Genomic DNA, 17,901 nt, shown 5'->3' with positions numbered 1-17,901 from the left:
TATTGGATCTCCCACCTACCAGCATACAGGACATCCTACAACTATTTGTGGCAATAAAATTAAAAACAGATATACATCCACAAGTCAAAGGCTCAGTTAATTTAGAAGGGTCACTAATATTAATTTGGCTCAAGTGCCATGTCATTGGAATGCCAAGGCTGCAGACACCAGGCTTACAGGTGCAGACCACCCTGCACACCTGTCATAGTGTATTGGGAAACTGAACCAGGGTGAAAACTCTGGCTTATATTGTGACAGGCTGACAGGGGATAGGCTGCTATACCACTTATTGGAATTAAGAAATATGTTATTAAGGGCTTCTTGACTCCCATTGCACCATAGTTACACGTGTTCTATGGTGCACTTGTTGTTATATTTATGCACAAGTCCTATTTTGCATATGAGCTGTCTTTATTACCAATATGTCTCCTGTCTAGCACAATGGCAGGTACATAGTAGCCATTTTGTAAATGTTAGGAGAGTAATTCAATTTAACTTGTTCAGCAAATATGCCTTGTCCTGTTTAGCTGAGGACACAACAGTGAACCAAACAGGCAAAATCCAGCTCTCATGGTGTTTACATTCTAGTAAGGAAGAAGACAAATAATGGACAACAACAACAAAAAAGATGTTAAGAGAGAAGGGCTATGGAGACAGAGAATGTGAGGTAAAGAGGAAGAAAATGTTGACGGGGTGGGGAGCTCTGCTATTATTTTATACAGAATGGACAGGGAAGGTCTCTTTGATAAATTTACTGAAGAATCATGAAGGGAATGAGGGGACAAGTCACTCAGAACCTAGGAGAAGAACCTAGGAGAGAAAGCATCTGAAGGCAGAAAGTGCAGCAAATGAAAACTCCTGAGGTGCGGATGGGTTGGGGTGATGGAAGAGAGACGCCAGGAGGCCATGTGGCTAGACTGGAGTGAATATGGAGGTGAGGGTTGGAGGCATGGTCAGGGATAAGGAAAGGAGTGATGGAGATGGGATCAGAGAAACAGCCATTGGGGTGAGGCTGGGGGAGTCTCCAACGGCAGATCATGGAGGGTCTCGTAAGAGTATTATGAAGCATTTTGTTTTTACTTTGAACAAGATAGGAGGATTTTGAGCAGAAGAGTGACATGTATGTTGAGACTTTGTAGGGGTGCAAAAGTGGAAGAAGGGAGACCAATTAGGTCTCCCTGAATAAATTAGTGGATGAACGAATGAAAGCCAATTAGGAAGCAGACAAAGATGAATTCATTCTTGTGGATCCCCAGTGGTTTTCACTTTCACTCCACACTCCTGACTACTCTAATTTTTAAAAAGGGCATTTCTGGCCAGGCACAGTGGCTCACACCTGTAATCCTAGCTCTTTGGGAGGCCAAGGTGGGCAGATCGTTTGAGCCCTGGAGTTCAAGACCAGCCTGGGCAACATGACAAAACCCTGTCTCTACAAAAAATGCAAAAATTAGCCAGGTGTGGTGGCGTGTGCCTATAGTCCCAGCTACTCAGAAGGTTGAAGTGGGAGAATTGCCTGAGACTGGGAGGTTGAGGCTGCAGTGAGCTGTGATTGTGCCATTGTGTTTCAGCCTCGGTGACAAAGTGAGACTCCATCTCAAAAAATAAATAAAAACATAGAAGGGTGTTTCTGTCTGCTTTTCTCAATTCAGGCCAACCTGATTTTCTAAGGTATGGTCAGTAGTCAGTGGTAAGTATTTCTTAGAACTGGAATAACAGAAGATTATGCAAATCCTTTATCCAAAGAAGATTCTACAGAACAAATATGTATGAATAAAACATATCCACAGCTAACGCTCATGGTGTCTACTTGCTTTAACAGTTCAGACGTATGCTCTCTAAGAGGTAGCTTGTAATTTCTATTGATACAGGGATGTGGCAAATGGCCTTTCTGTTTTGAGGATGAAAGAGAAAAGACATGGAAAATCCAGAGTCCACAGTGTTTGTTTCTCTATAATATTCTGGGCATAGAATGAAACCTAGATGTTTAAAGAGACATGAAGTTGATAGATCCTAGCGGCTGGCTAGTACACTTAAAGGTGGAGTGACTAATTATATTAGTTTTCCAGTATAATATTGTTAGATTTCGAGTTTTAGATTTCTATATACACATTGACTTTTTCTTCTCCGGTTTTTAAAATTGTATTTATTTTTCTGAAACAGGGTGTTGCTCTGTCACCCAGACTGGAGTGCAGTGGTGTGATCATGGCTCACTGCTGCCTCTGCCTCCCAGGCTTAAGTGACCCTCCCACCTCAACTTCCCAAGTAACTGGGACTGCAGGTGTGCACCACCACACTCAGACAATTTTTGTATTTTTTGCAGAGCCAGGATCTCCCTGTGTTGCCAGGGGTGGTCTCGAACTCTTGGCCTCAGCAATCCTTCTGCCTTAGCCTCCCAAAGTGCTGGGATTACATGTGTGAGCCACCATGTCTGGTCTCCAGTTCTTATGTCATAGATATTAAGTTTTTCCAAGCCCTAGTCTTTGTAAGTAAAAAAACTAAGAACAGTTCTTTCCTCACGTAGGCGTTCCCTTTATTGATCATATTCAGACCTGGAATTATATTAATGACACTATTGAAACTAAGTCTGACTTAGTTATTTAGTTTTCGGTGTAGATCACTAATCACTTTTAATCTTTTTTTGGATTACAAATCCCTTTGTTAAGTGATAAATGTTATAGACCCTTTCTATAGAATAATGCACATGTGCACACACATAAAATACACAATATAATTTCAGGGAAACCATCGATTTTCTGAATCCTATCTATGGAATTCCTTAGCAAGAGGTCAAATATTTAATTATATAAATGTATGCATTCAGACCAAGTCCATTGTCAGTATGTACATGTATAAGTGAAATCAGGCTCATGTAAATAGAAGGTGGTGAACTCTCCCTAGAATTTTTACTTTGCTCTGATTATAATTTTTTTCTTTCTCTTTCATTTTTGGCCAGTTTTTCCTTACTTAGTAAGGGTCACAGAAAATTTGTTCCCTTGCTACTTTGAGTGTTTTGGGAAGGTGTTTTTTCTTTCATGTTCTCATTCCAGTGAACCATCGTTTTAATTTATATGTGGGTGATTCCCATCCAGGAAAGATTAAGACAATAAAAGACATGATCTGTACTTTTACTCTTGTGAGACAATAAATTTCCTCATTGTTGACAGACTGGGTTAGAGTTTTCTGTTACTTGCAACCAAAGCAGAATCAAAGATTTCTAGGTTTCTAGAGTAAGTTATCTAGAACCAAAACGGAATCAAAGGTTTCTAGAGTAAATTCTCTTGATACATTTTAAAAAGCATGAAATCAATATTCCTAATGACATTTTCACCTCTATTGTAGCTGTGCCACCTACTATTGCTAACTGAATTATTTTTTGCATGGACCAAGTATCAGGCTTACTTGCTTGGATCAGCTCCTTTGAAGTAGGCATTGACTGTTTCTGTAAATGCTGCTGCAACAGGAAGAGTGTCCTGGGCTCCCATGGTTAGGGGGCTGGGTCCCCTGGAAGAACCTGCATGAAATGAAAAGTTTTCATTTATTATGAAGTTAAGAGACACTTTAGTATATGTGAAATTAAAAGCCCATTAAAGGATTAAGGAATAAAATCTACCCCTTAATGTTAAAAAAAATGTTCTAAGAACCATAACTCTGTATATTCAACATAGAGCTCAAGTATTTAAAAGGAAATATTTGGCTAGTTTACAGACAAACACACTTGAAATTAATTCAATTACGTATTTTGGCACAGAAAAGAAAATCCAAGCAGAACAAAGTCATAGGGGTTTTCAAATGTTTTGCATAAAACATAAGGCAGTATTTGCATGACAGTTTGTACAGCAGGTGGTTAATAAAGACAATTATTAGTTTCCTATTTGAGCATTCAGTTCAATCAATTGCCCATACTAAAAACTTTTTTCATTTCTTCATTTTGAATAGCAGCCAAGTGGTATCACATTACCCATTTTTTTCCTGGATTATTTCCACTTCAAAAAGCCCAGTTACTCTCAGATCAAGTAAGCTCAAGTTTACATGTCCAAAAACATACACAACCAAAATATACACATTGACTTAGCACAAGACATAAATGCACTAATTCACACTATTAAAAATAACGCCGGCTCTCATGTCTGTTGAACACCTGCTATACACAGGTGTTCATGCAGATATGGGCAAGGCATGTCTGTACGAACACGGGTGCCTTGCACGAATAATCTTATTCAAATTCCACATCGGCCCTGTGGGATAGGTATGATTATTCCCATTTTATAGAAGAGGAAACGGAAGCTCCATGTAAGTGACTTGCCTAAGATAATATAGTTAGTTAAATGGCAAAACAAAAATTCAAACCTAGGTGTATCTCCCTATGGAACTCATGTTTTTCACACCATACCATGCAGTGTTCTAAATGAAACATTTTCCTGTATCATTTTGCTGTAACCTGTAGCTTCTGAAAGCATCAACATTTAAGATTATTGTTTTTGTTATTGATCTGTGGGCATGGTATTGAGCAGTAAAGTTTTGGTAATTATTACATAAAGTATTTAATTATGTCACATACGCACTGCTTCCCCTTCCTGCCAAACAAAATGCATTTACTCCTTCCCACTCCCGGCATAGACTATATACTTTAGTGTTAGGCTTGTTTTCTTTTGCCTTCAATAACTTTTGTCCTCTTCTCCAGGTCTGAAAATAATTTACCATTCATACACCTCCCTCCTCATGCTAGCTTCTTTTCTGTCTCCTCTTGGCTTTCAATATCTTGGACTTGGCAATTGACAATTAATTTAACAAACAGTTATCTAATATCTAATATCTACTATGTATCAGGTATTATGGTAGGTGTCGGGGATTCACAAACACATGGTCTTTGCCCTCAGTGAGTTACAGTTCAATGTACTGATGTCATCAGCAGCAGCATTGTGATCATCAACATCATCAACATTCACTAATCTTAATTACCTCCATTATTTGTTGCACACTTACTGTTTTATATATATTACCTGTGTAAATGTATGAAGTAAGTATTGTCTTCATTTTACAGTTGGATGGAAACAAGGCTCAAAGAGTTTATACAACTTGTTCAGTCCTGCACAGCTGGTATGCATAAAGTTTAAGATTGGCACTGGGGTATGTAGGAGTTCAAAGCTTAGACTCTGAGGACATAATTATTTTGCCTTCTTAGTAGGCAATTATGTACCAAGTGGGCAATTACAGACTCACTGGGTGAGTCTGAAGTTGGAGTATGCATGGCTAAGTCTTTGCTGCCCATGGAGCCCTACATTTTAAAAGGGAGTTACAATGGCATTAGCTTCTTTAATGAGACCTTGACAGTCCCTAAAACCCAGCCTGGATGATATTGGCCTTCCACTAAATACATGTTGAATTATCCACGGTTGGGTCTCAGAAAAGTAAGATTTATGCACATTTATAGACAATAAAGGCACAATAAACACAGGCCATTATTTTGTAATGGTGTTGTTCAGTTTAGTTGCTCTTAGTTGTTAGTTCAAATGTTTATTGAGCGACTACCAGTTTCTGGAGAAGAATGGCTTCTCTAACTGTTGGTTAAAATTAGGCCACAGTGGTAAGAGGGCTGGACTGTTACCACTCTATCAGGGTCATTGCTACTATGTGATTGAAACTTGGCGTTTGGTGAGGAGGATAGATAAATCTACAATCAAATGGAGTGATTTGATAAGTTCTTTAAAAAAATGAGCAAAGCTCTATGAAAGCACTTAATGATGCTTGTATAGGTCAGGGAAGGTTTCATTAAGATGATATTGGAGCTGAAGTCTGAGGAAGAAGATGATCTTACAAAGAGTAGAAGGAAGGACGTCTACCTTGTATGTACGTGTGGAGCTGAGCAGACACATTTAAGAAACCACAGCAAGTGTGGTACTGTTTGTGTGTGTATGTGAGTGTGGTGGGTATTGAAGGGTGATATGTGGAAGCAGACGAGGCTTGGGGAGTTAGCAATTAGGTCATGAAGAGTTTTATATAAACATTTAGGAAAATTTGTCTTTATAGCCATTAAAATCATAATTCCTTTTTGATAATCTAATACAAATCTAAGAATACTTTTTAGAGCAAAGCACACATATATACATCATATTTATTATTTAAAGTAGAATTATAAATTTCCTGAGGTTCTTGGGGTTCTGGAAGTTGGGTTAGAACAGCCTGAATGGAAGATGGGAGGTCTCTGAAGTATTTGAAACAATGGACATCAGTTTAGAGCACGCTAGCTATGTAAATGTATGAAGTAAGTATTGTCTTCATTTTACAGTTTGATGGAACCAACGCTCAAAGTGTGGTGCATAGTTTAGTGAAGGAGATGATAATGTAGATGAGGAGATTTCTTAGGAAAAAAGATAAAAATGAGGAGAGAAGCAGATGCTAGTATATAAAGGGAATGTCATCATCATAATATTTTTCAATTCTGCAAAGCATTTAATAGTCTTCTAGGATAGTCTTGTGAATAAAATAGTAAAAGTTGTATGGATCATAGTCTTGCCAAGCGAATTGACAATTAGATAAATCACAATATCCAATGAGCATGAATCAGTAGCTATACATCCATTGCGAAGGAACTGTCTAGTGGATTATCTCAGAGACTGGTCCCTAGTCTGGGCTCTTTAGTGGCTTGGATAAAACTGAATAAAGTGCTCAGAAATGGCACATTGTAGTGGCTAAGAGCATGGGATTTAGCATCAGACATACCTGGGATTGAGTCCTGTCTCTGACACTTGTTATCTAAATGATCTTTGGCAGGGATGATGTCATGATACCCACTTTGTAGGCCTGTTCTGAGGATAAAATGAGGCAAAGCATTTAGCACCGCGCTTGAACCACAGTAAGCACTCAGTAATGATTAGCTACTTTTATGATGATCATCATGGCAGATTCATTAAAAGAGCTAAAATTTTTCTTGTATTTTTGAGGTACTGAACTGGAACTTATAAGAAAAATATCAGCAGAAACAAATGTAAAATTCTTATATATCAAGGTTTAAAATTAATGAAACAATTGTGGTTTGGTGAAAACTTGCTTGGAAGAAGAATATGTGAAAAAAAGCACCTGGAGGTTTTAGTTGATCATCAAATTTTCTATTGTTGAGTTCTAAACCTCTTGCCTAGCTTGGGCTATATCAAAGGATGAGTAAGAGACACATCACTAGAAATGATGGTTGTAGTGCTTTTTGTTTGCTTGTGTGCTTTGTTTTAAAGCTCACAGATGGCAATTGGAACACACATCCACAAGTCAAAGACCACACTCTTCAGTGTAATGATACACAAGGCCATCTGTAGCACGATCAAGACCCATTTCTCCTTACCCACCTTCCCCTACGTCCCCCAACAACACATCCTCTAGCTATGATAACTTCTGGGCACTATAGTCCTTATGGTAGAACTGATCAGTGATGCCAGGGAAGCAGAAACACACAAAACAACAAACATTTACAAAGAACTTTCTTATCTTTAAGGATCCAAAATTTATAACCCTAATTTCGTCACATCCCTATACATTGCAATTGATATGCCATTTTGTGTTTTACTTTTTCCCACTTACAATATTTTTTATTGCTATTTAGTCTACATATCATTTTCTGCAACTATTTGTTATTCTACAAACATTGTCCAAATGTTGAACCACTTCTAGATAGCAATCTAAATCCATCTTTGTTTAAACTGGCATTGTTTTCCTTTTTTAATTTCCTTAAGATGTAATGTATTCCTACAAAGTAGAATGACCAAATCAAAAGGCAGATCAATGTTTAATTGACAAGAATACCAGGTATTTTGCATAAAGATTAGACTCAGTGAAAATGATATGAGTAATAAATGAATGCTTTCATTCCCCCATAGCACCTCAGAGAGTTTTTGTTTAGTAACATTATTGGAAAACAGGGCTAAAACCAGAAAAGTGTCCAAGATAATGAGAAATTCAAACCTTATGGCCTAAGAGGACTAAGAGGGGCCTGGAAACTGTTTTCTAATAACTGTAATAATATTAACAGACAGCGACTCTGGAGACCAGAGTTCAAGGCTATAGATCTGCAAGTTAATAGCTCTGTGGCCTTGGGGAAATCTCTTAAACTTAGGTTCCCTCGATCATGAAATGAAGGCAATAGACTGCATAGTGTCTGTGTTTTAAGATCCTATGATTTTAAGTCGTCTATAGGCATTTAAAATTTTTACAGTAAGAATAACTTTCTAACAGAAAAATAAACTGCCCTGAAAACAGCATGCCCTCACTGGAGATTTGGATGGCTCTGTCGTATTTACTGAGACACTACCATGTACAAGATAGTGGTGAGGACATAAATATGTAGTCTTTCAGGAAAAAAGACATAAACATATGGAAAACTAAATAACAATAATGTATACAAACAAGAGGTTAGGTAAGATGATGGTTCAAGTGACATCACTATGGGATTATTTCACTGCAAGACTAATTACTAAATGAGTGGTATAGCAGAAGCTATTAGTTGATTTAATAAAGGAAACCTGGACTCTAGAGTCATATAGACTTCGGTGTGAATCCTGGCTCTTTGGCTTACCATCTGTATGTCGAGGGACAATGTATTTAAGTCTCTCTGTAATCAGTTTCCTCATCTTTAAAATGGTATAAAGATAGTATCAATGTTAAAGGCTCATGGTGAACATCAAACAACATAAATCATTTGTGAAATACTTAACATGGTATGTACTTGAAAACATATGACTAATATTATTGTTTTTGTTGCCGTCATTTTTGTCAGGGTGAACTTTACTGAGGTTGTTGAATTAGAATTGGTTCTTTGAAGTTCAGTAGGTTTTTAGGCAGAAACAAAGGGAGATACAAAAAAATTGAATTCTTCTCTGAGCATGGAGTTAGCGTAGAATTCTTTCAGCTTCCTTCCGTCACTAAAATTCTATCATATAATCTGTGCATGTGTGCCTAATTTTTCACATATCACATAGGTAGCTATTATATTGATTTCAGTGGCTTGATAATAATACTTGTGTCAAAAGGATATAAAGTTGGTTGAATGCATGTTTATTTTATTCAAATAAACAAATAGATTATTTGAATAATCATAAGTAATTTATTAAAATGTGAGTTCCTGTAATAATTAGACATTGTGCTAGGTGCCGAGGGATACACAGAAATGTATGAGGCATATCCTTCCCTCTATGGAGTTTATTGTATAAAAGAGGATTATAATATTAACTACAAATGAAACACTGTATGAAGTTAGAGAACAGTCTAATATTGTAATTATTATATTATTATTAATAATAATTTACCAAGAATTCAATTGGAGGCAGTATTTATTGACATGGTTTTTTTGTCTGTCCTTCAATAACATCAAAAATCAAACACTAACGTGGCTTAAGTCCTTTGTACACTGGAGTGTACACAGGTTAGGTGTAATTATCTCTAGCCCAAAGTGACCCTGCTGGTAAGTGGTGAAGCTGAAATTCAATCTTAGGTTTTCTGGCTCTCTTAATGGTAATTGTAGCAGCAATGAAAATTTCTATCTCTTACTGCATACCGACCACTATTCAAAGGACTTTACTTATATTAATTACTAATCCTGGTAATAAGGTAAGTTTATGAGCGCTATAAGTACCATTCTTGCCCTTGTTTTACAGATGAGAAAATGGTTTCAAGTCATTCAATAGCCTTGCCATTGTCACCTGGCAAGTAAACAATCAAAACAGAACTGTGATGCATCCCGGAAGGATGAGTTGCTGCCATTAGCCTCTGGACCTCCAACAGAAAAGCATCTCCAGAGTACTGGGAAGTAATTGACATGCACGCTTTGAGGGGATTCTGAGGAACGGAAGAGGGCACAGAGAATCACCAGTGTGTGACTGTGTGTTTTCTGAGAGGCAGTTTTCTGTGACTCTCATTACCAAGCAAGGTCACACAGATATACATATGTAGACAGCCTGAGGTAAAAATAATTTAAATTCTTAATAGCAGTATGACTTCTGACATCTTTAAAAGATGAGGTCCTTAATTTATGAAAGCATTTCATGGGGAGACAAATGAAAAATGAACGTGCGGAAGGAGAACAGATTGTATATGTAAGTGTTTAAAGAAGAGGAAGAGAGTTTTTAGAAGAGAAATAAAAAATTAGAAGAAAAAGAGGAAAGAGAAAAAAAGCAAAATGCACAGGTACAGAAATTGAATACAAGTATAAGGTTTCCTTTTATAAATAAAGGAGCATTTGCCTCCTGAGTTTAATCAAGGTGCCTCCTATGCACTTCTGCCAGTCATGTGCAGTGAGCAAGCCTGCATTCGGGCAGGCCAGTCTCCTCTTCCTGTGCACTTTCTCCGTTTTCCATATAATCTCATTCACTTTGCAATGTTGAAGTTTAGCACTTTCTCTCATCAAAGCCAGCTCATGAAGACAACGTATTTTCAGTTTTACATTTAGTATGAATTTATGTCAAACTAGTGGCTCCCTTGGGGGTATTGTGGCATTTTCACAAAATTAACAATAAATGGTAATATCTATTATGTAATGTATTCATACTCTGTGCAATAATTCACGTGTGTTATCTTCCTTAATTTGCACCACCATCTCACCAAGTAGGTGCTATTTCAAACAACTGTTTCTTATAGGAAAGCTAGAGTGCTTAAGTAACCTGCTCAAATTCAGATAACAAATGCCTGCAATAAGGAGTCTAGGATGGTGTCAGAGGGTGTGGGCTGCAGTCTTGACTGTGCTTCTTCAATATTTGACCTGAGATGGTCAATGATTCTAGCTTCACCTCTGTTAAATTAGGACAATAATACCAGTGCTCCCAATCTTATCCAAATGCAGGAAGGATCTGCACCACTAATGCCAGATGCCAAGATAGCTGCGTATTTTACCTTCTGTTCATCTGAGGTTGGAAATAGTCACCCCGAAAACACAATCTGAAGCATGGACAGCAGGAAAGAGTGGGCTGATTTGTTTAATGACTGTCCCCATTTTGCAGGCTATCAGGCCAAACAACTGCCCACCCTACCAGATCTGCTGCAGGCAGGGGGCAAATGACCCTTATGCCCAGGGATGACAATACAGGGATATAACCAACAGATGGAGACATCAGAAAGCCTCAGAGTGCATAGAAGAGAGACAATGCTCCAGAAGATATATGAAGCAGCAAAGAGTGAAAATTAGACTAGTTTTTTCTTTAAAAGCTGATTGTATTGGTTAGAATTAGGAAAAAGATAAATGAGACCCAACTGTATAATAATTTATAGAATATGTTATATATAATGCAGGGACAAAGAGAAAGAATGTTGTAAAGAGACTGAACTAATTCTGAATCTGGGTTTTACCCTTACTCTGTGACCCTGAAAAATTACCTGACCTCTCTGAGTTTCAGCTTCATCATATTGTAAAATGAAGAGAGTACCTTTTACAGACATTGGGAGGATTAAATATGATGATACAGGATGTTCTATGTTCTTGTTGTTTGAGGATAGTCAATAACAGAGAAGTCATTTAACAATTAAGGTACTTAAAATGGATATTAAAATTTCATAGTACATAACGACAGACAGGTTTGATTGAGATTCTAACCTGTCATAAACTAAACTTGTGAAACGATCTTTTATTAACAAAGTTTAAGCTACATTAATAATTGAGTTCTTAGAATGAATAAAAATAATTTGTGTTGATTTTTTGGGAAGGGTATATTTTTCTGATAAAATTGTATTACAGCTTTACACATCACCCAAGATTTAGGTTTGGCTTTGATTCACGATCATAAATGGAGCATTATTGCAGAGTTAATTGAGAGTTTTATACATTATTCTAAGGGTCTCTCAGTTTCTTGTCTTTGTTTTGAAGTGGCTCGGATGTAAGCTTATGTTTTTCCCTCTTTTTTAGTAATTAATGGTTTTAATTTCTGTTAAATTCTAGACTGACAATGACTTTAGGTGTGATGAAAAGCTTTACATCACCAGTTTCATGGACTTCATGGAATCCTATATCCTTTCTAAGACTGGCAATTTCACTTGCAATAAATATGCACTGTATTTGCATGGTATATCCATTGTTTATATGATCAGATGTTTATGGGAAAACTTACTGGGTTCTGCATTCATGTAGTGGGTGGGGATGGACACCAGTGTTAATTTGGGAAAAAGTGTATTAGAATGAGGACTAAGGTTATAAGTAAATAGTTTCATGCTGCTGTGGTCTTTGCTTGTCTTCAGAATCCAGTAACTGCAAGGTAACCAACAGCGAACACTGGGACAAAGAGTTTCATTAGTTTATGTAAATTACAGTACCTGACACACAGTAAAAACTCAATAACTTGGCAGCCATTATCATTAGCAGTGAAGAAGAATTTGCCTCACAGTCATGACATGTAACATACTGTTTCAGGCTCTCCTCAGCACCAGATGCATTTAGTAAATGAGGAAAGCATAAAAAGAAAAGTAGAAATTCTTTCTATATAGTTCAGTAGAAAGAACGGTATCATGAGAGCTTAACTTGAAAAGGTAAGTATGCTCCTGTGACATTGTAAATCTTAGCTGAAGTGATGATTAATAAAGTTACTTGTTTATCAAAAGCAAAAACTTTTCAAAAATGTTTAGGATAGGTTTGGGAGAAAATAAGTCAAAATAAAGTTATCACATATAAATTTTTAATTTTTTTCCCTTTTCTCTAAATCTTGGAATATTATGATTGTAGTTGGCTTAGATTATATAAAATATTATATAAAATATATAAGATATATAAAATATATCTTTCTGAATTCTGAATTCTGGGGATTGTGCTAAATGTTCCACACACATTTCCTTATTAGATCCTCACACTTTTAAGAAAGATGTATTGTTATCCCCATTTTACACCTGACAAACTGAAGCTTAAAAAAGTCAAGAAGCTTCTGTAAGTGCTGCCTTGGCTTCTCCTGTCCCGAGGTAAGTAGCATCAATTGACCTGCTGAGTGAGAATACAGAGGAAAAAGGGCAAACCTCAAAAGGGGAGGAACAATATTATTGAATACTTGCTATGAGCTAGATACTGTCTTTTATGCTTTACACATAGTGCATCCTCTAATTATGACTACAACCAGGTGTCCAGATAGGCATTACTACGTATTACAGATCAAGAAACTGAGTCTGAGAGGAGAGAACCATTTACTCATGTTTTTGCAGCCAGTAAATGGTGGAGTCAGAATTCAAATCTAGATTCACTTGACTCCACACTTTTCCATATAAGAGCCCCATAGGCCTCGTCCTCACCCACGGTGGCACTGGGTGAGTTATCCTTGCTACATGCTTTTCAGAGTGCTGCATATTCTCCTTCATGAAAATGAGGGAAGTGTACTTAAGAAAGTCAGTTCTCCAACGATAACACATGGACACAGGCAGGGGAACAACACACATTGGGGCCTGTTGGGGGCGGGAGGTTGGGGAGGGATAACATTAGGAGAAATACCTAATGTAGATGACGGGTTGATGGGTGCAGCAAAACACCATGGCACATGTGTAACTATGTAACAAACATGCATGTTCTGCTCATGTATCCCAGAACTTAAAGTGTAACAGTTAAAATAAAAAAGAAATTCAAATGATTAATAAACATGCTTGGATGCCCTAAATAAATAAATAAATAAATAAATAAATAAATAAGAAAGTCAGTTCTCATAGAGTAGAATTAAGAGTACTGGATTTCTGAGTATGTAAATAGGATTAGAGTTATTTCCAGTCTTCCTCTTCATAAATCTCTGCTCACTTGCCCTGGTTATATATATATATTTCATGTGCATATATATTTTTTCACTTTTCAAATTCTGCTCAGTCCAGAAACATACAATCAATTGACACTTTTCTCCATGTTTGGTAGAGAATTTGTCTTCAACCTGGGTCTTTGCCTAGAGCACCTAAACTGTCATCCAAAATTAATGCCCACTTGAATTAACTTCCTAAAATGTTTGACTCAGAAAATGAGAAAATTATACTTTCTTTTTATTATTGAAGTCAGAACAAGTGTATTCAACAAAAAAACTACTGTTAAATATGAACATAAGGCAGAAGACAAAGCCATAATAAAAATGAAAGAAAAGTGAACGTACACTTGTTCAAATTGATTTCCTCACTTAGTCTAAAAACAGGATTTCCTTTGTCTTAGTATGAAGACTCATACAGCTAAATTTTAAACACTTTCACATAGACAGCAGTGAGAGTTTGATCAAGCATCGGAAACAGCCAGCTATAGCGTGGTACTATGAAGAATATGAATAAATACATCAAAAGCTAATTTATGTAAAGCACTTGTATACGATGGCCACTGTGCTGAACACATTACATGCCTCATGTCTTCTAATCTCAAAACATCTCTTTGAGGTACACTCTTTTAAATTAAACCGTAGTGAAGTTAAATAACTTGCTCAAGGTAATTTGCTCTACAGTAAGTAGGGGAGCTGGGACTGAAAACCAGGTCTAACTTCCATTGTATTATTAAACCCTACCCTGTGTTAAAGATGTTCACCCCTACATCCTAGGAAGTTGTGATCCGAGATGTAGCTGCAGGCATGGCATGCCTTCTCAAAGCGGAAGTATCACCCCAAAGGGAGTAAAAATTGGTTCTTTGGGGAAGGTGAAAGAAATCTTACTTGTTAAATATATAAAGCACACAAATATACATATAGCACATGACCAGATGTACAGTACATCTGTGATATTAGAATTCGACTTGGGGAGCAATTAGGGAAAAACAAGGTCTAATAGAGGCTCTCTGGGCAAGGAAAGAGGGATAATGAAAAAAAAGTTTGAGAACACTAATCTCAGGCTTAAAAGGGCCAAAGATGTGAACACCCCTGGACAACTCATCAACTCTCTTGGAAAATTAACAGTCGTCTACCAGACTATGCAACTGCTGGTGGGAGAAACTGCCACATTCTTTGGAATCTAAGCTACAGAATTTTGAAAGATGAAACGAGTAGGTTATGACTGACATGCATCCTAAAGGGACACTCAGATGCTAAAATTGTATCTGTCAAAAATTTCTTGTTGACTTTCAAGGAAATTGTTTACTTTGCAACAATTTATAAGTAAATTCTGGGAAGCTAATACAGATAAAATTCTGGAATTTTTGATGTGTCACAAAATTAAACCATCAATGCAAAGAGTATAAAGAGGTCAAAGTTATAAACATATGGTATAGAAAAGTCATCACGCCACTATGATATTAACTGTAACTGCTGATGGCCCGAAGTGATTCAGATGTGTCTGCAGATTCTGAATACGAAATAGATTTAGGCTCAGTTTCTGATGGTTATACTGAAGATAGTGGCTTGCACTTTGTCTATTATTATTGGTCGGGGAAAAAAATGCTTTTCTACACTTGACAAAGTTTATTTTGCACCCAAAAACTTGTGAAAACAATGGAGCATATCCCAATGTATGGCTTCTTGGGATCAAGTAAATGCAGCACACATATTTGTGTGTGTATGTGTGTCAGTGTGTGTGTGTGCAGATACATGCAGAGAGGGTTTCATCAAAAATTTTCACCAAAACATCAAAAATGTTATTTCTACTACTCTCTAAATAGTGTGATTTTGGGGTGATATTTACTCTTTTATTTATACTTTCCCATGTTTGAATTTTTAAAAGTAATAATATGCTTAAATTAATGTCATGATCACAATAAAGCCAACTGTGAGCTATTTCTAAATTCTTTGAAGTGTCAAGCGGAATACTAGCATATGTTAAAATAAAATGATGCATAATTATACACTGTGTGATAATATAAACTATACATGCACACACGCAGACTCACATTCACATGCAAAATCTTAGAACTGAAAAACATCAAAATGATAAAAGCAGTCATCTACAGTTATTTGATTATAGATCTTTTTAAAAATACCTTTCTATTTTTCCAAGTTTTCTATAATGTGTGTTACTTTGATATTGAGGAAAAAATGTAAGTATATATTGATAATTACTTTGGAATTTTAAATATCATTGAGATTTCTACATTTCTTCTTTATTTCTTTTTTCTTTTGTCATCTTTACATTTATTTATCAAAGAGAAAAGACAATGTTTAGATTAAAATATCAAATATTACAAATATTATAATATTTATTAAAATATTATAATATATATTATATAAAATATTATCTTTCTATATAAATTATATGATACATATAAATATATATTATGTATAAATATTTTATATAATATATATATTTTATAATATAAATATTTATTTATAATATATTATGTATTATATACAGTTTATATTTTATGCATAATATAAAATATATACAAAATTAAAAATATTTGATTAAAATGTGAGATAAAGGCAATGAAGATGAGTAACCAAATTAAAATAAATGGTTTGATAGTAAGAAGCAAATTATAACAAAAAAAGTTTCAGATTATACTGAAAACAGTAATTCATTAAAAAGAAGAAATACATTGGTGATCCAAAGTAATGAAGAAGTTCTCTTGTTTTGTTTTGTTTTTGTTTTAATATAACTGGAATTCAGAAAAATTTTGTTTTTTATTTATTTTTTAAATTTTACTTTAAGTTCCGGGATACATGTGCAGAATGTGTAGGTTTGTTACATAGGTATACATGTGCCATGGTGGTTTGCTGCACTCATCAACCCGTCATCCAGTTTTTAAGTCCCACGTGCATTAGGTATTTGTCCTAATGCTGTCCCTCTCCTTGCCTCCCAACCCCTGACAGGCCCCGGTGTGTGTTGTTTCCCTCCCTGTGTCCATGTGTTCTGATTGTTCAACTCCCACTTATGAGAACTCTCTTTTATTTCTTGAATGGGTCCTTGCAGTTACAAATTGGATGCTGGTAATTTTGAGCACTACTGAAAGTTATTCCCCCAATGAGACTGATAAATATGATTGGAGAAGCAGGAAGAATGCAGTCTGCCACAGTTTGACTGCCTGAAAGCCTGCTATTTGAGCTGCTAGTTTCATAGTAAATGGGCTGTGTGTAAAGTCCAAAAAAGGCAAAAATCTAAGGAAAGGAGTAACCAACATTAAATAACTCATACTTCCTCTTCCTAGATTCATTTGCCACAGCAATGATTGCAACTTTTCCGAAACATCCTTGAACAATTAATATTACCCTTGGGACACTTCTCCAGAAAAACCTTTCATGTTTTCTCAGGGCATATTTCAATTCTCTGAATCAGATCTTAGGGGAAGTCATGCTGTTATTACGCTGAATAGAAGACGAAGAAACAGAGTTGTAAATAGCACACACTGCCTGTGTGAATGTGCGTCAGCAAGAAAAGAAGCCCCAAGGCCATATTCACTTGGGTCCTGGTGACTGGGTACAGCAGGGTCAGCAGAAGAGAAGACAAAGTCCACGACATTTTTTGTCTGCTGACAGTCCATGCTGTGGCAGAAATGATTACACACACAGTGCAAAATAGTTGAAGACATAAACAGGTTAAAATCTTAAGGACAGTGACTTATGTTAATGCCTTATGTTAATGTCTCCCAGTCAATCTTTGATGTAATAAACGAAACGATTAATATGAAATTCTTAGCACATGCCTAGCACATATCAAACATACCTTAATACTAATTATTATCTTAGGAAATGATTACTTTTGAATAGTACTTTATAGTTTGCAAAAACCTTATACAAGTAACTGTCTAAAATTTGTTTGGAGTATATGTGGTGCTGATCAAATATATCCACACCAGACACTTAAAAAGGCTTATAAATGGGAGCTTCTTCTGAGTCTTAGTAAAATCTCTTTGGATCACTAGTACACTTTCTTCATTCATTTATGTCAGAGGTTCATAAAAAGAGTATTCTGAAATGGGGTAGGCAGCCGAAGTCTGTGGACAGCTCTTCTTAAAAGACATAATAGGAACAAACTCTATTGAGGTCATCAGCCAGCAATTGCATGTTGAAGGTTCAG

At 36.2% G+C, this 17,901-nt stretch overlaps 1 protein-coding gene across 26 annotated transcripts in view; it reads right to left on the bottom strand.

The window, feature by feature from the left end:
* Positions 1–17,901, bottom strand: part of SGIP1 (SH3GL interacting endocytic adaptor 1) — a 215,062-nt gene that overhangs the window by 27,792 nt on the left and 169,369 nt on the right. For all 26 annotated transcript variants that reach the window (XR_002523955.2, XR_002523954.2, XR_002523953.2 and 23 more), the window contains one exon: positions 3,400–3,511. Coding sequence is in view for 23 of the 26 variants with exons in the window: in XM_021942573.2 (XP_021798265.1) it covers positions 3,400–3,511 (112 nt within the window). In the remaining 3 variants the exon portion in view is untranslated. The remainder of the gene's footprint in view (positions 1–3,399; positions 3,512–17,901) is intronic.

The sequence above is a fragment of the Papio anubis genome, chromosome 1 (assembly GCF_008728515.1).
Source record: "Papio anubis isolate 15944 chromosome 1, Panubis1.0, whole genome shotgun sequence".
NCBI classification, from domain to species: domain Eukaryota; kingdom Metazoa; phylum Chordata; class Mammalia; order Primates; family Cercopithecidae; genus Papio; species Papio anubis.
The sequence above is the reverse complement of the archived record's forward strand: the minus strand, read 5'-3'. Positions and strand labels throughout refer to the sequence as shown.